Source organism: Furipterus horrens, unplaced genomic scaffold (genome assembly GCF_987537825.1).
Source record: "Furipterus horrens unplaced genomic scaffold, mFurHor1.1.pri manual_scaffold_3, whole genome shotgun sequence".
Lineage (NCBI taxonomy): Eukaryota > Metazoa > Chordata > Mammalia > Chiroptera > Furipteridae > Furipterus > Furipterus horrens.
In genome coordinates this window covers 192,941,123-192,963,009 of record NW_028327173.1, presented here as the reverse complement: position 1 = coordinate 192,963,009, position 21,887 = coordinate 192,941,123, and the positions used below count along the sequence as shown (strand labels likewise).

Below are 21,887 nucleotides of genomic sequence, written 5' to 3'. Positions count from 1 at the left end.
TGCATTTTTCATGTCCCTCAAGGAAGGCAGGCCTTAACCTGAGAAGGTGAATCATGATCAGTCAATGAGCCAATCAGAGTGGTCTCATTTCTCTTGCCAAGACTGACTTAGGCTTGGGCATGTGGCCTACTTCTGTCCAGTGAGAAATGAAGGGAGTTCTACTGAGGGGCTCCTTTTTGATAAGGAATATGAGGGGAGAAACGGGACCTCTTTGGCATCTAGATGTCACCTACGTGTAACAGCAGAAACTGTTGCAGCTGTTGGGGGACCATGAGGTGCATTGCCTTGGAAGAACAAGTCGGGATGGCAGAGTGGGAGACAAAAGGAACCCAGATCTTTAAAAAGCACAATGAAGTGCTGGATCAGTCAACGTTGGAAAAGTCGACACTACTGCCAGAAGTCTTGAAATGTGAGATAATACAGGTTACTATTATTCACCCCACTTTTAGTCGGATGTCCTGATACCTGTAGCCAACAACATCCTGATACAACAGTAGTCCCTAAAGTCTCACTCCTTTAGTCCTTATGGCAGATATGTTTGGTTTTATAAGCTCATTTAAAACTGCAAATATCTGAGAGAGCCTGTTAGTCACTATCTCCTTAGTATGAATTACTTCAATCAGGGAGTCTTCTTCTCAAGACCATGCTGTGATCAATCCCAGGGTTGGAGAGGAGAAGTGAACATTCATGGGCAGCGGGAAAGAAGGATAAGGGCACACAATAACTGAAAGTTACATGCGAGGAAGCAGCCGAAGGCTATGCAGAACTGTGGCCTGGCCTGTTCTCTGTCTTCAAGTTGCTGGTACTAAGGTAGCCCTAAGACTCTTTAGAAGTCCTTCTTCTCCTGCCAAGCATCCCTGAGCACCATTCGGGGGTTTTTATTCCTGAAAACTGAGGCACCATTTTAGGTCTGGACTCAGCAAAAAAAATACTTATTTCAAATATAAAATAAAATGAAACTTCCAGTCAGGCTCTTCTTAGCTTTACAGCTGAGAAGGGTGGCCCAGGTAGAATCTTCTCCAACAGAGACACAGCCCAGTGAGAAGGCAGTGTCATCTGGTGCTGTTGTTAATGCTGATGGTCCACGAAGGTGCTGACCTCAGGCCTCGTTTCCAGCTTCTCTCCTGAGGGCTGTGAGGACAGGTCCCCAGTCCACCTTGTGCTCCCAGCCCCAGCTCTGCCACAGCCGCCATGAAGGAGCCACTTTGTATTCTGCACACAGCCACAAGGCTGTACTCCCCAAGAAAAGCATCTGATGCTTATCTCCAGACGATGCCAAATCTTTATTACTGCTATTATTGCCATTGACCTTACCGCCACCATTACTTAGGGAGCCAGGGAGGCTCTGAGTGGAGAAAACAGTGTCAGCTGTCCTCCTGCCCAAGTGGGTCCTGACAGCACTCTGGCCAGAGGCAGGTTCCTGCCTGACGCAGGAGTGGCTGCTGGGTCTCAGGACACCCAGGGATCCTCCGAGACCCCGGTTCACTCCCAGCAATGGCCATTCCATAGCCCCTGACAGGCGCTCCAGACAACTCAGGTTTCCAGGTGGATTCCCAGGGCCACTCAGCACCGCTACTCCCTTTTCCAATGCACACAGCAGCTATTCCAAACCTTCACCCCCACCAGAGCCTCCAAAACCACCTCCTACCCCCTCTTTCTCAGCAGATGGTCTTGCCTCCTACTTCAGAGAAAAAATAGAGGCTATCAGGCTGGCACAACTCAGCTGCCCACTTCCCACCCTTTCCCATCTCGGCCCCACACACTTATCTTCACCCAGCCTCACCACTTCCCTCCAGTCCCCTGACAAAGGCTGATGTTTCCACCTACATCCCCACAGTCCAATCCCTTGAGTCTCCTCCTGAACCAAATCTATCAGCTACTTCCTCTCCTAAACCTCTAAAGCCCTCACTCTGCGGCTGCCATCCCCATCAGCTACCTGATCTCTACCTGTGCTCTGCTCTGATGTCTATCCTCACGCTCCCTCACCGGCGATGGGTGAACTTGAAGAGCAGTCCGTGTTAACTTCTCCATTCCCTGGAGCTCAATCCTACGTCACCCTACTCACCCACTCTCCTCGTTCTTCCCAAGAAATCTGAATCACTGAATCCAAAATACCCTTTTAAGAGCTTTACTCATTTTGTCTCCTCTTTGATGAAATTGAGTAGCTCTGGCAGACTGTTTTCCCAAACAGCTGCAACAATATCTCCCATTCTAAGGCTCTTCTAGAACCTCACCATGCCCCTATCAAGAAGTAGGCCATTTCCCCATTGCTTTAACAAAAGGGGCCTTTGTGACTCCTGCTCCTTCCAAAGGAGTAAGGAGGAAGTAGCCTACAGGACCGTCAAGGCGAGGTCAAAAAACTGTGACGAACTTTCAGCCTCACTCTTAGGACAACGGCTCTGAGAACCCAGCCACCATGCTGTGAGGAAGCCCACACGGCCACGGAGTGGTTGGCATGGAGAAGATCTGACGCCATGGCCCACAGCCCCAGCTGAGCCACCAGCCAACAGCCAGCACCCACTTGCCAGCTGCATGAGTGAGCCACCTTATCATGGATCCTCCAGTCCCAGTCAAGCCACCCAGCTGGTGCCACATAACACAGAGCTGAGTGTCTCTACCAAGCCCTGCCCAGATTCATGAGCAAAACACATGACTGCTGTTTTAAGCCGCTATGTTTTGAGGTGATTTGTTACCCAGGTCTCGATAACAGTGCTCTCTGCTCAATCCCTGGTTCACTTCTCTTTCTTCCAAGGTGCATCCCCCAAAGGATGATGTTCCTCCAAGCTCTCTCCTTGCCTTCTCTTTTTCACTCTACATAACTGTTCTAAATTATCTCAACTACTCCCCCAGATTCAGCTCCCATGAGTCTCCTTGCTGATAAATCCTCAGTCTGCAGAGTGACAGAACTTTCCCAATCCAAAACTCATGATAGCGGTCTCTCTTTTTTTTTTTTTTTTTTTTTTTTTTTTTTTTTTTTGGTTTTTCAATTACAGTTGTTCCCTTTTCCCCTAATTTCTCTCCCCCACCAACCCACCCCCTCTCCCGCAATCATATCCCTCCCCGTTGTCCATGTCCATGAGTCTTTTATATGGGTTCTTTGACTAAACCCCTCCCTTACTTATCCCCCTTCTCTCCCTCTCCCCTCCCCCCTATTGACTGCTATTCTGCTCTTTGTTCTATTTAGTTCCTTTGTTTGTGTTGTTCTTTAGTTTCCTGTATTAGGTGATATCATATGGTATTTTTCTTTCTTTGCCTGGCTTATTTCACTAAGCATAATTCTCTCTAGTTCCATCCATGTTGTTGCAAATGGCAGGAGTTCCTTCTTTCTTTCTGCTGCATAGTATTCCATTGTGTAAATGTACCACAGTATTTTGATCCACTCATCTACAGATGGGCACTTAGGTTGTTTCCAGCACTTAGCTATTGTAAACAGTGCTGCAATGAACATAGGAGTGCATAAGTTCTTTTGAACTGGTGTTTCAAGATTCTTCGGGTATAATCCTAGTAGTGGAGTCGCTGGTTCAAAAGGCAGTTCCATTTTTAATCTTTTGAGGTAATTCCATACTGTTCTCCATAGTGGCTGCACCAGTCTGCATTCCCACCAACAGTGCAGTAGGGTTCCCGTTTCTCCACATCCTCGCCAGCACTTGTTGCTTGTTGATTTGTTGATGATGGCCATTCTGACTGGTGTAAAATGGTATCTCATTGTGGTTTTTATTTGCATCTCCCTGATGGCTAATGATGTTGAGCATTTTTTCATGTGTCTATGGACCTTCTGTATGTCCTCTTCGGAGAAGTGTTTGTTCAGGTCCCTTGCCCATTTTTTAATTGGGTTGTTTGTTTTCTTGATGTTTAGTCGTATCAGCTCTTTATATATTTTGGAAATCAGTCCCCTGTCTGTGATGTCATTGGCAAATATGTTTTCCCATATGGTTGGTTTCCTTTTCATCTTGCTGTTGTTTTCTTTTGCTGAGCAGAAACTCTTCAGTTTGATGTAATCCCATTTATTTATTTTTTCCTTTATTTCTCTTGCTTTAGGAGATGTATCCGTGAAGAGATTGTTACGTGAGATATCTGATATTTTCTTGCCTATGTTTTCCTCTAGGACTTTTATGGTGTCACAGCTTACATTTAAGTCTTTGATCCATCTTGAGTTTATTCTTGTGTGTGGTGTAAGTTGGTGGTCTAGTTTCATTTTTTTGCAGGTCCCTATCCAGTTCTCCCAGCACCATTTGTTAAAAAGGCTCTTCTCACTCCATTTTATGTTCCTTCCTCCTTTATCAAAGATTAGTTGACCATAGAGGCCTGGGTTTATTTCTGGACTCTCTATTCTGTTCCACTGATCTATATGTCTGTTCTTATGCCAGTACCAGACTGTTTTGATTACAGTGGCTTTGTAGTATTGTTTGCTATCTGGTGTTGTGATTCCTCCTGCTGTGTTCTTCTGTCTCAAGATTGCTTTTGCTATTCGGGGTCTTTTTTGGTTCCATATGAATTTATGGAGTATTTGTTCTAGGTCTGTGAAATATGTCATTGGTATTTTAATAGGGATTGCATTGAATCTGTAAATTGCTTTGGGTAGTATGGCCATTTTGATGATGTTGATTCTTCCCATCCAAGAACATGGTATTTGCTTCCATTTATTTGTTTCTTCCTTAATTTCTTTCTTCAATGTTATGTAATTTTCAGAATACAGGTCTTTTATCTCTTTGGTTAAGTTTACTCCTAGGTACTTTATTTTTCTTGTTGCTATAGTAAATGGTATTTTCTTTTTTGTCTCTGTCTCTGCTATTTTATTGTTGGTGTACAGAAATGCCTTAGATTTCTGTATATTTATTTTGTACCCTGCGATTTTGCCAAATTCACTTATTATATTGAGTAGTCTTTTAGTGGAGTTTATAATGATAGCAGTCTCTTACCCAACACTGTTCTCCATCACCATTTCACTGTGCTCTGAAAGTGAAAAAAAAAAAAAAAACATCTTCCAGGCTCCCTTGCCAACTGGCTGCCAACTAGGTTTAGCCAATGGGCCACAGTGGTATAATACTGGGGGACAGGAGGAGGTGAAACCCTGCTATCTCAAACAGCATCTGTAGCCAACCTCCAGGTGACATCTGTGATCCATCTCCCATCAGGCCAGCTCACCATGGGCCCAGCTTCTTCCAGGTGGCCCTAGCTTCTGGGCCCCAAGAACCACCTCTTCTCTTTGCCCTTCCACCTTGAGGGCAACTTCCTGCTGTTGGTAATTGTCTCACCAACCCATTGGGTTTCTGGGTAATTCCAACCCCTGTGTGCCCCATTTTGTTTCAAATTCCCTGTGAAATACCTAGAGCATGTTTCTTTTTTCCCAGCTGGATTCAGACTGACACATACGGTTAAAGGGATCCAAACTTTAAAGCCAGAAACCAATGACTTATTTTAGTTTCCTTCTTTTCATTCATACCAGTATTTGCCCCCACCCCCTGTAAAGCTGGTCACAGAGTCCAGATGATTCTGCCCCTTGAACCCATCCCTTTCCTCCACCCCCATCGCACTGTTTTTGTTCACATCATTACTTCTCTCTCGGACAACTGCAGCAGCCACTCAATTAGTCACCCTAGCTACAGTCTTTCTTCTTTCAGATATAGTAGTCCCTCTCTATATCACGGTTCACTTATCGCGGCCTCACTGTATTGCAGGATTTTAAAAAATATATTTAATTACTTATCATGGATTTTTCGCTATATCATGGGATTTTGTCACACTGTATATGTATGTTGTTAAAATTACGTAGATTTAAGAGTGTAGAATCTGTTTAAGAACATAAGTAGTGTTTATAAAAGTGTGGAAAAGGTTAATAAGGGAGTGGGAAAGGTTAATAAGGGACTGAGAACGGTTTATAAGTGTGTGGGAAGGGTTTATAAAGCCTTAAAATATATATAAATACTAAAAAAAATGTAAGGTTCCTACTTCGCGGATTTTCACCTGTTGTGGGGGGGTCTAGAACATAATACCCGCGGTAAGTGAGGGAATACTGTACACCCTCCAGACTGCCAAGAGAGTTTTTTTCTAATGCCCCTCCGATCATGACATCCCCACCAACAACAAGAGAAAATCAGATGAGCTCAGTTTTGTAGTCAGTACAGTACATATTCACTGCATACACCTCTCTGTGCCTGAGCATGGAATACAAGGCCCTCAATGTTCTGTCCTGCCTACCTTCCCAGCACCTCACCTGCCACCATTCCCAGCTCATACTATCCGAACCAGTGGAAGTTCCTCGGAGACTTGGGGCCTTCGCACAGACTGGGCTGTCCTCCTCCTGCCCAGCTACCTTATGGGCTCCCTGGTCAAGCCCTCTCGACACCCTCCTCAGTCCAGGCACAGTGCTCCTGGCAATTCACAGACACCCCCTGGACAGGGCTCCTGTCCCCACACGGTGGCTGTCTGTGTAGAGACCTGCTCCTCCACTACACAAGGAATCCCCTGGGGATGAGATGTTGCTCGCTGACCTGATGCAGAAGAGACCCTCAATGAGTATGTTAAATTTAGGCAGCGTTGAAAGAACAAGGGAAGAGTTCAAAATGAGGGAAGGGAGCAAAGGAAAGGGAAAGAGAAAAGGAATGAGAAGGACATGCTGGCCGCTGAAATGGACTGCTGACCTCTCACAGAGGGTGCTGGCTACCGCCCAAGCAGTGGCCGGCTCACCTTCCCGCCCCCCCCCCCCCCCCCCACCTTTCTTCTCTGGGCACAGAGCTAGAAACATCCAGAGGCAGAGCCTCCACTAGAGCTTTTCCCAGGGCCACTTCCGGGCATGGAAGTTTGTTCATTCAAAACCTATCAGACAGGGACATGTGCAATCTGCATAAATATTTCTTTGTGATCTGCTTGTCATTATTATATCTGTTGGTTGACTACATGCTCTCTTTTATTATAATTTAACGACTAAGAGGTAACTTTTCTACCCCTGAGGAAATCACCTTTGGTTTGTCTCATTTCTACAACATTCTCCTGATGTCTGCTTGGCCCCAGTAGCTGTTCAGTGTGTTCTGAGACCATTCACACGCAGTTCCCAGGAACAGATCAAGAACTGACCGACCCAGCCATGGGGTCCCATGGTCGCAGTGTTGTCATGATACCTCCTTTGTCGTGACCTCAAGCTCCTCTCTGCCACTCTGCTGCTCAGAGGGACACATCTACCCATCCAGCCTTGAACCAGTTTCACTGGCTCTGCCTGGATCTCAAGGAAACAGAATGAAGATGCAAGAAAGTGAAGGGAAGGTTCTCACCTCCATCAGGAGAATGTCCTTTGAGCTCTGTGCTTGCACCTTTGGGTGCTGGACCTTCACAGCCACCGTCCGCCCATCATGCAGCACCGCCTTATGGACCTGGGCCAGGGAGGCAGCCCCCAGAGGGGTGTCATCAAAGCTCACAAACAAATCATGGATCTGTCAAGAGTAGAGAGAGGACAGAGCAGTTAAGATGACTCGATTCAGTGAGAGGGGCCAGGAGGATGGGCCAGAGCCGGTGCCGCCCAATGCCCCCACAACAGATTTTCTGCCCTGTCAGTTGTATGCCAGCCCAGCACCTTGTCTTGGCCCTTTACTGCCACAGATTCACACCAAGCATGTGGAAAGAGTGAGTCAGAAAACACATGTGGAGAGTGCATCCTCATACATGTGCAACAGTGTCCTGAGCACCTCCAACTAAGGCCAAAGAAGTGCCACCTAGAATATTCAGAACTATGCATAATCCGCCCATTTAATTATCCACCACGGTGCCTCCAAGGCTCTCACATTTGGATGTAATCAAAAGCTTACAGAACCCAGGGCAGCCCAAGACAGGGGTCAGATGGAAGATTTCCAACCCCACCAACCTGGAGACCTCAAGGAACACCCGCTGAAGGATGTAGACCCAACAACCACTTCTTGTTCCTAGCTGAGCAGCAGCCTCAACAGGGGTCCCCAAGCCCATTCTCAGCCCGGCCACCTGGCAGAGATCCCATCCCAGGGTGCAGGCCCGAGCCTTGGACTTGGTCCTACCTGCAATGCCACCCAAAGGTAGCCTTGGGCAGATCCCCTGCACTTTCCGTGCCTCTTTTTCTCTATGAAATGGAACATATACTTTTATCCTTCCATCTTCCCTTCCCTTCTGCCTTCTCTCCTTCCCTCTTAGAAATGCCATACCGATTTTCCTGAAGGAGAAAGTCTTTCTGGCTTGAGTGGCCACACCTACATGGTCCAGATATAAATATTCTACCAGATGGGAAGGCGGTCCCCAAAAGGCTTTTGCAAGACTGGTCAAGGCTGAAATTCTCTTTCTCTCCATTTCTTGAAGTCCCTGGATAGCCACACAATTCTGGAAAGTCCAGACATTCACACATACTTCTGCACAAATGTGTAAGTGTACAGTCACATGCCCCCCCTCCTTCTCACACACCCCCAGGCATACAGACTGAGGCCTATTCAGTCTGTGGCCCTCACCTCTCTTTGTCCCCTTCTGCAGCAGATACCCAGCCCCTCAGCCCCTCTCCTCTCTGCGGACTTCAGAAGTCACATGACCCGTGGCCACCATCCCATCCCCATTTGCTAAGCTATACCATCACTTTGCTAATCTTGTCTCATAAATCACTCCCACCAGCCTTGTCATCCTTTTTTTAGCTTTCACTAAACTCCATCCCATTTATCAACATCCTGCAGAGGCCAAAGGTCCAGGCAACATGGGAGGGGTCTACACTTCACTGTCACAAGAGATGGGTACGGACTGGCTTCCTTGTTCCCCTTCTTCTTCATTGGGTTTTTATCTATACCCCTTCCAGTGCCTACTTCTCCCTTCTTCCCCAGCCATGTACCCATTTTTCCCCCCTTTATGAGTTCTAGGCCCACTAAGGGCCATATTCTTTCCACACCATCCACCCCAAATCACCCTGAGTCTCTCTGAAAAAGACCCTTTACACTGGACCTTGGATTAAGAAAAAGCAAGGGCCACCACCCATATAAACTTCACCAAAATATCAGCTCCCAGTGGGCAGGGACTTTTGTCTATTTTATTCACTGTTGAATTCCTTGCATCTAGAACAGGGGTAAAACTAGTCGGTAACAAAGATTTGTTGAAGGACTGAATCATTATTCTGTCCAATGGAGAAAAATTGGAATGAACTCTTTCCCCCCACCCTTGAAATGGCTGGACTTTCCTGTTCCCACACTCCTACTAATGCAAAGGCTTCAAATGTAACAGCACATGTCATGTGTGGGATTCACCTAGGCAAACTCCACCTGTTACTTCAGTGTAGGTATGAGACCCAGACCCAGCCAAGCAGAACGCTAAATACTCTGGGTCACACTGACTCATTCTGAGATAGGCATATGACCCAATTGGTCCAATCAGATTCAATTTTTTACTTTTGTTTGAACAGTGGGAAAAGGGAGTCTTTCTTCCTGCTAAAATTGAACTTGAAGCCTAGAGATGTCAGGGATCACAGAGTAGCCACAAAAAGGAAAGCAAAGCCAAGAGACAGAGAGAGTGAATCCTAATCATAATGGTTGAGCCCCTTGATCTAGCCATGCCTGAATGCCCACCCTATAATACTTTTTTTTTTTTTACTTAAGTCAGTTTGAATTCTTTTCTGTCTCATGCAACTGAAAGGGCTCTGACTAATACAGTATATTCTCAGCCCCAACTGGGATAAATTAAAGAAACACAGGCATGGTGCCCAGCATCCCCAAGAGGCTCAGTAAGTGTGAGTTCTTTCCTCTCCACCCTCTTGTTGGGATAGGGATCCAGGAATTGCAGGGAGGTAGAACTTCAGCAATGTTATTTATGCCCACTACATAATGGGATCAACATTAAGTTCCTTTGGAAACCCTCTAGTAGTTCCTAAAGGAGCGCCAAGAAGAACACTTTCTGAATCAGAGCTCTGGACTAAGACCCCCACCTCCCAGGCGATGGCCCAGTCTTCCCACTGCAAAAGGACTTGGGAGTGATCTGACCTCACTCACTGGGAATATTGGCTCATTCTCTGAGAAGGACAACCAGTCTTCAAATCAGTGTCATTGCAGGGATATTGCAGAGTCATTGAGATCAGAGTGGCATGGCACCACTAGAGCTATGTGGTGGAAACAGCTGCCAAGAGCACTCCAAAGGGGAGGTGAAGAAAGGAAGGGGCCGAGGCAAGCATCCCAATCTCCAGGGCAAGAGGAAACCTGGTCTGCCATATCCCCAGAGGATGGGAAGGGGGATTTCCCATAATTCCCTGCTCCCACCATGGGATGGAAGCACCCAAACCAACTCAACTCCCTGAACAAGTCCCAGCTCTGACCAGTGGAAATAAAGAGAGGCATGGGAAATGAGGATGTACCAGTCACTCCAGACAGCGGACCTGTCAGGCCAATACCCCACCCCATCTCCCGCCAGGGTACCACCTCCCAGTGGCCCTGCAACCACCCCTTCCCTCTCTATCAGGGAGCAAGTCACACGCCCATACACTCCTGTGCTTACACATGCACACAGATACACACACACACACGCACGCACACAGACATACACACAATAACTGATTGCTAGTGGATGTTCTCTGCTGGCTTATAAAAAAGGTAATTAAAGATGGGTGCTACAGCCTGTAATTAAATATGAATAAAGTATCTCTAAATGGAACCTTGATTCAAAGTGTTCGGTAGAAGTACTTTAAGCTGATAGATAGTAAGGAAAAATAGACCCTGTCCTGAAAGCAGAATTACACCCCCCCATGTGGTTGAAACAAACGACACCCCCTCCGATCAGGCCTGGTCCCCTCCCCCCGCCCCTCAAGCAGAAAACCATTAGCAGAAACAAACTGCGGCATGGGCAGCAATTAGATCCAAGCAGGGCCCTCAGCTGCCTCCAGTCCGCTCACTGAAACCCGCCTCCCCTTCCAAGCTTTCTTTCCCCCAGCGCTTTGTGTTTTCCTCTGGGCCTGGTGGCAAAATCAATTAAGTAAAACAACTGCATTTTAAAATGACTAGTTATGTGCTTTTTAATTACTGTCAGCCCATGATTCAAATATATCGATGTCCTTGTCTGAAAAAGGAAAAATAATCAGGAAAAAGTTTTCTCTAGCTTTGTATGGTCTGGTTTTTTAGGGTGTGTGTGTTGGAGGCGGTTGTTTTTAGAGCAGAAAACACTGGCCAGGGCCCATGTTCTGCCCAAAGTAAGGTGACAGAAGTCATTCCTGCACTTTCTAAGGTAACACCTGCCAGTGACAGGAAATGGGCGGCACATGCGCTCTTGTTCCCTGGGTGGTGGTTTTAAAATGTGTTCAATAGTTTTTAAATATTCCTACTTTTGAGAGGTGGAGCTGACTTCCTGCCACTGGAGTGTGAGCTGGACCTAATGGCCCACTCCTAACAAACCGCATGTGGAGGAAAGGCTAGTGTCTGACCCCTGAGACCGTCACCATGACGTCCCTCAGGTCGCTCACTCCAGGGGAAGCAAGCTGCCATGCCAGGAGGACACTCGGGCAGCTGGTGGAGAGCTCCGGGTGGTAAGGAACCCAGGACACCTGCCGACAGTGAGCCACCTAGGCAGCCAAACTCCTCCTCCCCCACACGGGCCTCCAGGTGACACGTCCTCACTGCCACCTCAGGAGAGACTCTGAGCTGGAACCTGACGCACACAAACTAAGACAGCCAAGGTTTGATGTGTGAAGACGCTAAGTTCTAGGGTGATTCGTTCTGCAGCAACAGCTAATGCATACACCCCAAACGCACCCGTGCAGGACCTCACAACCACAGCGCGCCATTCTGCTGGGCCCAGGTGATGCCCCAGAGTCTCTCTCAACACAGTGCTCCCAGCAGCCACTACCAAGTGTCCCAAGTGAACGTATGAACTGAAACCAGTTGGCCATTCCTTAGCTTCAGCCAGTCAACAAATTGGGAAAAGTACATTTACAGTTGTAAGTACATGAAACACAGAGTTTATTCCTGTATTATTATGTATTAATCATTGTATTATCTTCCATACAAACAACCGTAAACCTACTTTGCCCCACCCTGTATTGTACTGCAGGCTGAAAAAAAATCACATGGCAGAAACCATGCTAGGTACGCGGGCCAACAAAACAGACACAGTCTCTGGCCACGAGAAGACCTCAGCCCAGCAGAAAGAACAGCCTCTGTAAGGCACACTTGCATTTTAGCAGGGCCTGCTGGACACAGCAAGTCCCGCCCAGGGCTACTTCACCCAACCCTGAAGAGGTTTACTGGCCAGGAGAAGAGGGGACCTCCAATATCATCATGTACACCCTGGTGGACCCAGAGAGAAGACAGTCATCCAAGTGTCTCTCCCTGTCCCCACTCCATAGCTGCCCTGCCTCAACGTGGGAGAACCCCCATCCCTAGCTTCCCACTCACAGCAATTTGTTATAATAAAAATAATAATGACAGTAACAGCTCGAGAACACGTAGACCCTGTCTTCCATGGAATTTGTGTTCTTTCTGAGGTTCAGAAAGATCAAACTGTCCATTCTGCAGAGCTATTAGGTATTGTTGCTGCCAAGCTGAGAAGAAAGAATGAAGGGGCCAGTGGCAGAACCTGAGTGATTCGGATGCAAGCTCTCCGTCAAATGCCCGGGCTGAAATTCTGGCCCCCACAGCACCCGAGCGTGGGCAGCTATACAACCCCTCTGTATCTCAGTTTTCTCTTCTGTGGAATGGGAATTTTAGTAGCAACCTCATAGAGTTGCTGGATGAAACAACATACATAATGAGTCTGGAGTACAGCCTATAGAAGACCCCAACGACTAGTAGGAGCAGTGGCGCCCCAGCTAATGCCTCTGTGAAGTGAGCAGAGTGGTACAACGAAAGAGCACTGGGCAGAGTCCGCAAGCCTAGGCTCTCGCTCTGTCCTGCCAGTGAGGAGAAGCCACCATCCTCATTTACCCGGACACTGTAACAGCCTCCTAACTGACCCGCTCACTTGCATTCTTCTCTCCTCCAAACCAACCTCCACACACAGGTGAGTTTTCCAAACATGAACTGTCATGTCACTTCTCTCTGCTTAAACCACTTCACCAGCTTCCTGGGGGTCAAAATCCTTAACACGACGCACGGGGTCTGACCCTGCCTACCTCTCCTGCCCCATCTCCTCCCTGACTCCTGCTCTCTCTGCCTCTTCCCACCACCAGCACACTCCCTCCCTGCCCACTGCAGGACCTTTGTACATGCTGTCCGCTCTGACCAGAAGGCTCCCCTCCCTACCCCTCATTCAGGTAATGTCACCTCCTCAAGGAAGCCTCCCTGTGTACATTCTCCTCAAGGGAAGTCCACGGCTGCACTTCTGCCTCGGTTTGAACTTGCTTCATCTCCCTCCTCCTTTCTAGACCATATAGACTTGTTTTTTGGCTCAGCATTGCATCCAAGGCACTTGACACATAATTAGTGCTATTTCCTAATGAACAAACGGAGGTGAGGCTCAATTTACCTAACATATTCTTGGTGAGGGGCCTTTGGGCCTTCCCCCTGACCCAGGATAGTTAAAACACCACCCAGAGGGTGCTATGGTTCTTTCAAGCTGGCCAAAGGAGCCTCCCTGGTGCTGGGCACTTCGAGAGCTGTGGGTGAAGAGACTCTATGAAAATGTTGTGATAATAATGATTAATAAAAAGCAGATAAACACCCAGTGTGGCTGGCCAGCCTGGGAAGCCATCCATTAGATCTGTCATTCATTAGAGATGGGGGAGGGGGCAGTCCAATCAGATCCCCTCAGCTTAAGCAAACCTTCTGTAAATTGTAGGCTGCAGGCACTGACATTTGATAAATTATTCTTCATAATCCACTGTTGGCTGTCATAAATCTAACCTTTCAATGTTCCTCATCTTAATAACTTGTACAGCCTCACAGGGTGACGTTGTCTCTGCCTGTGACAGAGATCTCTGGGATAGAAGCAACCAGAGATCCTAGACAGTGCAGTGTGAAGCCAGGGACCCCCACAGCCAGAGCAGCCCAGGCAGACAGCCCCTCAGTGGGTGGTCAGAGTACAGACGTAATGAGCCATCCCTGGAGGCATGACGTGCCTAGAGGCCAAGTGCTCACACCCCATCAGAGGACCAAGAGACAGGTGGTACTGGGACTCAGACCTGAGAATCAGGCATGCCGAGCGCTATACCCTCCACTGCAAGCCTGCTCAACATGGGACACGCCGCCTCTTCTTTGAACTTGAACTTGGGTTGGTTTAAGGGATGTCAGGATAGCCTTGCTCTGTAGGAACTGAATGTTATACCATGGATAATCCCTTATATATATGCATGTTTGTTGACCCTGGCTGGTTTGGCTCAGTGGATTGAGCGTCGGCCTGCGAGCTAAGTGTCGCTTGTTCGATCTTCCAGTCAGGGCACATCAGAGAAGGAAAACTCTGACTCCAAAAAACCTCCGCTGCCTTGCGGCATACCTCTTCAGGGGAAAGGCTAAGGGAGTAAACCCCGACAGAAAATCCGGAGCCGGAGTCCCTAAGGCGGTTTGACGTTGTAGTCAACACCGGCAACTCCTGCGGCGCACCTGAAGCCAAGCTGTATTGACTCCGTCTTTCCCTTGGGCCCTTCAGCTGCGAAGAGAGGGGGGGTCTGCTGCATGGGCAACAGCAGACCCTCCATATCACCCCGCCCAGGCTCTGTAGCTTCAGCTTCACTGGAGAGGACACTCCAGCATCATCGCAAGATGTCGATTCAACACGGGAGGAGACAGATACCGTGTCACTCCCGAGTCGGACTGCACAACCATTCTCGGCGGTGCAGATGGACTCTTAAGAAGCTACACCATCGTCTCTCGAGACGGACGGCTGCCGACGATATGCATGTTTGTTGCCCTCAAAATTCTCTCATGTAATTCTCAACTTTCTCTTGAGGTTAGGTCGAGGAGATAAAATTGCCCCCATTTTAGAGCAAGGAATATATTTGCTAAAGGTCATTTGCTTATTTGTCTGTCAAATGTTTATTGAGTTACTAGTATGTGAGGGCACTGTGCTAGTCTACTGGGGATTTGTGGGAAGTGAGCGAGTCCAAATCAGGTACAGCCTCCACCCTCTGGAGTCACCGCTGGAACTTGAAGTCCAGTGGGGAGACAGGAATTAATCAAGAAACCACAGATAAACATAAAGCGGCCAACTGTGATAAATAATATGAAGGGAGAGGTAGCTGGTACCATTAAGGGCCTATATTCAGAGGATTAAACCTGGGCAGGGAGGGCTTCTCTGAGGAGGCGTCAAAGAACTGAGATCTGAAGGACAGGAAGCCAGTTACCTCACTGAAGAAAGGAAGTACAAGCCATTCAGGCAGTGGTAACAGCTTGTGTGAACCATAAATGAAAGGAATAAGAAAAAGCAATAGGGGAGACCCAAAAGAAGATGGCCAACAACCCCCATCCCAGATTCCAGGATGGCCTGGTCTCCCACCAGGGGAGGGTTCCACAACCACAGCTCTGCCCACGGGGAGAAAGCCTGGCCACAGTGGCTCACGTTCATTTCTGGTGAGGCCCAGGAATCCTCAAACCTGACAAGTTCACCTTCACAAAACCCCAAAGGCCTTTTTCAACAACCTTCAGATGTTCCTGCACCCAAAAACATAGGAAGAAAGAAAATAAGGCATCCTTTGCTTATGGCGGCAGAATTTGCCATCAGGACAGACTTCCTCAGCTCCCAGGAGGTGGCAAAATGCCACAGAGCAGATGGGACTAGGCTGTGTTCCCATGCCTCAGAGCCCTAAGCAAGAGAGTTCAGGTACCAAAGTCCTTGCAATCTTTCTAGAACACCTGTACATGTCTCTCTCAGTAAGAAGTTGCCCAGATTTGTTCTGCATGTGGTAATAGCAGGGCCCAGGGATTTTAAAGGGAGGTAAACCCAGATTTCCTGGGTCTACTGGGAAGACAATGCCCACATGTAGGAGAAGCGCCCACACTACTGGCTTGACCCAGCAAAGGGGAGCCATGGTTAGAAGCACCAGCTCTACTGTCAGCAGCACTACCTACCAGCGTGTAGCCATGCGGCATACGATTTCACTTCACTAACCTCGCACAAAACAGGAGTGATGATGCCAACACCCACTGGTAGAAGCTTCCAAATGTTAAAGGAAATTATGCACCTAGAGCAGGGGGCAGCACACTCTAGCCCGTGATCCAAACCCAGGCCACTGCCCATGAGATAAGGGTGCTTTTTCACATTTTTAAGTGTTTGAAAAAAAAACCCTAAAGAATAGTGTACAGCCCATGAGATAAGGGTGCTTTTTCACATTTTTAAGTGTTTGAAAAAAAACCCCTAAAGAATAGTGTTTTGTGACATGTGAAAATTATATGAAATTCCTTCCATGTCCCTGAAGGAAGTTTTATCGGGACACAGCACGCTCATTCATCACACATTGTCTGTTTCTGCGCTCACCCTGCAGTGGCAGAGTTTAGCTGTTGTAACAGTGTGTGGTCTGTAAAGCCTAAAATACTGACTATCTGGCCTTGTGGTAGGCAGAAAAACGCCACCCCCAAAGATGTCTGTGTCTTTAATCCCAAAGGCGTATTAAGTTAAGGTGCTTGGAAAGCATGTCCTGATGACCACAGGGGCCCAATGTAATCACAAGGGTCCTTATAAAAGGGAGGCAGAAAGGTCAGAGCAGCAATATGGCAAAGGAAGCAGACGTCAAAGGATGAGCGAAAGTGGGAGAGAGAGAGAGAGAGTTAAAGATTACACTGCTGGCTTTGACAGTGAAGGCAGGGACTACAAGCTGAGGAATGCAGGCAGTCTCCAGAAGCTAGAAAAGGCAAGGAAAGAGATTCTCCCCTAGAGCTTCTAAAAGGAATACAAAAAGAGAAAAGGACTATGATGATAGTGGGGGAGTGGGATATAAGGGGACTAAATGGTAATGGAAAAAAAATACAAAAACTCAGCCAGTACCTGAATTTTCTAACTTCGGACCTGCAGAAAGGTAAGATAATATATGTGTCTCATTTTGAGTCCCTGAATTTGTGGCAATTTGTTACAGCAGCAACGGAAACCTAATACAGGCCTTTTACAGAAGAAGTTTGCTGACCCCTGATGTAGAGCGTTAGTGTAACGACTCTTAGCAAATGTCCGTTTTTATTCTTTCACTGTATTTCCCAGGGCCGCAGTGAGATTCAAAAGCTGAGGAACAAGACAAGGAGGTGCACATGCAGTGTGGGGAACACAGAACAAGTGTGAACCCCACGATGTAGCACCGGGAGGGAACGTCACGGCTTCCGTTTCTGCTGTGCCTGGTGATGACTCAGCACCAGTTCCCATTTCCGGCCCAAAAGCAAGAGGTCCTTTCCTCCCCTGGCTACACCTCTTACCTATTATTCCTTCCCAGCCCCCAGGTCAAGTCCTAAAGCCTGCCTGGCTGTAACGACATCGTCCCCAGTGTCTCTTCCCCAGGAGCCCAGTTTCCTCAAACCTCGCACAGAACCACTGACCTCGGTTCACACAGCAAAGACGAGGAGGGCAGTGAGGGCTGTGCGAGACCTCTCACCACAGTGTGGATGGCTCAGGTGATTTGCAGGAGCTGCTCCAGCTGTTAAAGTAACAGGCTCTCCTTCTCCAAAGCCAGTTACAGGGACATGGGGACACACACACACACACATTCCTAGAGTTCTCATTAGTTCACGGTGCTGATGACTTTTTTCTACTACCTGGAAACCAGAAACCCAATGGGGCCCTAGCCACCCAGTGCAGAACCCCAAATTGTTCTGTCCCATGTGGACTCTCCAGTCTTCTCTGACCACCAACCCATCCCTCCTACTCCAAGGACAATGGGGGCCACTATGCAAATCCCAGCCCTGTTAAAAAAAATCCTTCCCCAGACTGCTAACACACTTGCCCCACTGTCCCCTTAGTGCTGTGGTCACCTCTGTTCAGGCCAGAACCCTGGGAGTCGATCATAGCATCTCCCTCTCCCCCTCCCTCAGCCCCACCCCATTTAATTCATCCTTGACTGTCTCCAAAATGCATCCGTCCACTCTTCATCCGAGCCCCAACCCCTCTTGCCCGGACAACCACAGAAGCCTCAGAACCAGTCTCCTGGTTCCCCCCACCTCCCACAGAAGCCACTGCAGACTGGACGCGCTGTTCCCTGCGTGGAGCCATCAGTGGCTGCCAACCTGGGGCCTTCCGAACCTGCCCGTTACACCTCTCCAACCTCACCTTCCCATGCCTCTCTGCCCTGCCACCACCACTCCCTTTCTGTCCCTGGACAAATCTATACTCTTTCCCACCCTGAGCCTCTGCGTTCCTTATTCCCTCTGTCCAGCCTTCCCTTCCCCCAACTACCATCCCTGGTCTCAGCTTAACCACTGCGTCCTCCAAAAGGCCACCTGGACCGCCCCAAACTCAGCGCCCTACACTTTTGCCTCATGGCACTTATCATAAGTGTCATTACATTATTATTGTTCTGATCATTTGTGCAACATCTGCCATTCCCCTACAACTAGACCATAAGCGCCATAACGCTGTCTTGCTCACCCACATGACCCCTGGGGCTCGCACAACAGAAGCTCAATAAACATCTGCTGAGTCAACGAATGAATAAATAAATGATGGGTGAAGTCCCAGGAAGGAGAAAGGTGGTGGAGGGTCCAAGCACACAGGAGCCCCTGCCTGGGGACCGCCGAGCTGTGCTCCCAGTCGAGCACCGGTCCCGACCTGGGCCTACGGCTCCGTGCTTCCAGCTCCAGGCCCAGGAGGCACAGGCCCCCCAAGGTGATGCCTCCCAGCGACGACATCCTCGGCCCCACCTCCCCTGGTCAGCTCAGGTGTCCCACCTGCCCAAAGCGCCTCTCCGTGCCTTGCCCACGGCTGTCTTATACACGGCTGCTTCTCCCGTCCACAGCCCTCACACCCTGCCCAGACCTCGCGCTCTGTGCACTCACTCACCCTCCGTGCAGCCCTACCTGTGCACTCCTGAGAGCTGTGGCCCTGACCTAGAAGACTCGCCCTGATCGGTAGCCCATTCTGTGCCTTAAATACAAGCTCCTCAGAGGCGTCCAAGTTGTGCCATGAGTACACACAGTATTCTCTCGGCCCGTTCATACTGCTGTGGAAAGAGTTCTGCGCTCTGAGTAAGGGGACTAGGGTGCTAGTCCTCCCTCTGCCACCAACCAGCCTCTTCAGGGTCTTAATTCCTTATCTGTAACAGGAAGGTGTTGGAGCCCTTCCTAACTCTATGATCCTATAGCTCTTACCTTCTATCCTACACTCCTCTCACTGTGCCCCAGCCCATCCTCTGTACACATGTGTACATGTGTACGCATACACACACACACATTGAAATCTGGTGTTGCTCCTGGCATTACCTTATCCTCCCTGGTGACAAACACATGCTCACACACATGTACACACACCGGGAGTCACCTCCAAAGCGGCACAGGCAAGGCCACTGAGGAGTGATCCTTGACACAGTGCCTCCCATGGCAGAAATCGCCAAGGGAGGCTGGCCTGGGATGCTGGCTTGTTCCCAAAGATCCATGAATAAAGAAGCAGGCACAGCTGGCCTATTCATAATCAGCATAAAAAATTGATTAGCCCTTTCCAGATTAAACATTATTGTTTCAACGATGAACATAAATCAGGCAGACGTGGAGGGCTTGCTTCCTCTGCTGCATCAGGTAGACAGCGAGCAGGGGCAGCAGAAGGAGGGGGGTCCCTCCCTGGAGAAGGGCACAGCTCTGAGGAGCTACACAGGACAGCAGACCACCCTCACCCTCATCGCCAGCCCCAGCCTGCATGCACAGAAGGGCAGCACCTTTTCCAGAGGTGAGATGAAGGAGAAGAGCCCAGCAACCCACACTTCTTAGAGCACCTCAACTGTCATCTAATTGGCTCGTAGGCAAGACAGGCCCATGGTCAGCCCAGGGCTGAAGGGGAGATGGTGGACTGGTATGATGTCAGAGGAAAGAACATGGCCCTCATAGGACCATCGCCATGGCCTTGAACCCAGACACCACCACCACCACTACCCCTGTAATTGAAACATGTTTTCCTCTGTAGTTACACAATCCTCAGGTTCTGTTTCCAGCTGAGGCACTGTTCTGCTGTGTGATTCTGAAGAAGTTACTTAGCATCTCTGAATCTCAGTCTCTACATCGGAAAAAAATGGGGAAAGGGATACCTACCTCACCAAGCTGTTGTGAAGCCTAAATGAGACCTTGTGATTGAAAACATCTAACACATTCTAGGGACAGATAACACTTAATAAATATTCAGTTCCTTGACCTGCTGGGATTCTCCATCTGCCTGTTTGGTCTCCCACCAGGAATGCAGGGAGAGGCCCTAAACTCAAGGTTGTAAAACTTGGTGAAAAGCATAGGGCCCCTTTCAGAGAGCGATGGAACCCGGGTTAGGAGCATGGGCTCTGGACTCAGTCTGCTTTCTGTTCCTGACTCTGCCTTGTACTCTCTGTGTGACCCCAGGCACGTGACTCAGTCTCTCCGGCCTTGGGCTGCTCCTCCGTGAAATGGGAGTAACAGCACTTCCCCTTGCAGGGCAGCTGTGAGTGTTACGGGAGGCGATGCCCACCAAGTAACACCAGTGAGCCCAATTCCTTCATGTATTTTCTCCTGCTCCAACCTGTCTGACTGGCAGTCCCCACTACTTGCCTCTGTGCCCAGGGGCTCCTTCTCCATAGCTGCAGAATTAACAGCCCTCAGGAACAACCACCACTCGAGAAGTTAGGAGGCAGGAATATAAACACCCTGCCTCTCCCTTGGCCCTTGGCCCAGATAATTCTATGGCGACTTTGGTACCATTTCCCCATCTCCCCACAGGATACATCCTCGTCTGCCCAGTGTGGCAGCTGGTTCAAGAGCAGTCACCGGCTGCCTTCTCTTCCCTGGACCACGCTCCCACTCCCCCACTGGCAGCACCTGCACTTCCCACGAAACCACATTCACCAGATCCCCTGTCTTGGAACCATCTTCTGGGAGAGCCTAAGGAGGACGAGCACTTTTCAGGCCATGAACACCCAGTCAAGGTTGGTGATCACGTTCCCTGTAAGACGGGCCTGACCTGGGCCTCCTTCAAGCCATCACTCCTGCTCCAGCCCTCACCAGGAGACAGAAGAAGGCATCAGAAACCCTGCAGTCACACCTACCCTGCCCATGCCACCACCCTGTCCCTGAGCAGCCTGCAGGACACTCACTCCGCTCTCCCGGGGCAGGGGAAGGAAGTCCATGAGTTCCATTCAGGGAGAAGAGGGGGGCCTACTGCCCTCCCTAGCAGTCCCAGGGGATGTGGGGTCAGCTGTCAGGGCAACTCCTTCAAGAGCACTGGCTGTGCCATTTGTCCTGTGGTCTGCGGCCTCCTGACTCACTGCCCAGCCTGGGACATTTACTCTGAGCTCCAGGGGATGGTAAGGGGGAAATGACGGGCCCCGCCCCAGCTCCAGGACACAGCTGAAGAGGCTCCATGCACCAGATGTGGGTGATGGGAAAAGGCTCTGCAGGTGGCTCCTGCCCTGGGCCGCTCCCTCCATCCTGCACTGTCGGCTGACTCTGCACGCACTCACACACACAGTTAGCTGACCTGCCTTAACACTACTTCTGGGACCTGCGGCCCGTGGTGACACCCTAAAGCCTGCACGAGTCCCACTGACGATTAGCCCTGCTATGGCCCTCCAGACACCAGCCCCAGCTCAGGGCTAGCAGCTGCCTAGCAGGAGGGGGTGGGGACTTAGGCAACAGAGCTCAGGACTGGTCCTGCTTCTTTTCGCTTCATGCCTTTTGTGCCTTTTGCTGCTACTTAACCTTCCAGGGCCTCTGCTTCCTCCTTTGGAAAACTGGAATGGTAAAAATCTACCAACCCTGCAGAATTACTACAAGAGTTAGAAACAATATCTGTAAAGCACCCAGCCAATGTGTACTACACAGCAGGGAGCAAACAAGCAGAAA

General features: G+C 49.2%; 1 protein-coding gene across 4 annotated transcripts in view; it reads right to left on the bottom strand.

Annotated features, from left to right (window-relative positions):
• Nucleotides 1–21,887, bottom strand: part of ADCK1 (aarF domain containing kinase 1) — a 109,571-nt gene that overhangs the window by 38,384 nt on the left and 49,300 nt on the right. For all 4 annotated transcript variants that reach the window (XM_090271246.1, XM_090271245.1, XM_090271248.1 and 1 more), the window contains one exon: nt 7,269–7,427. In XM_090271246.1, the coding sequence (XP_090127372.1) occupies nt 7,269–7,427 (159 nt within the window). The remainder of the gene's footprint in view (nt 1–7,268; nt 7,428–21,887) is intronic.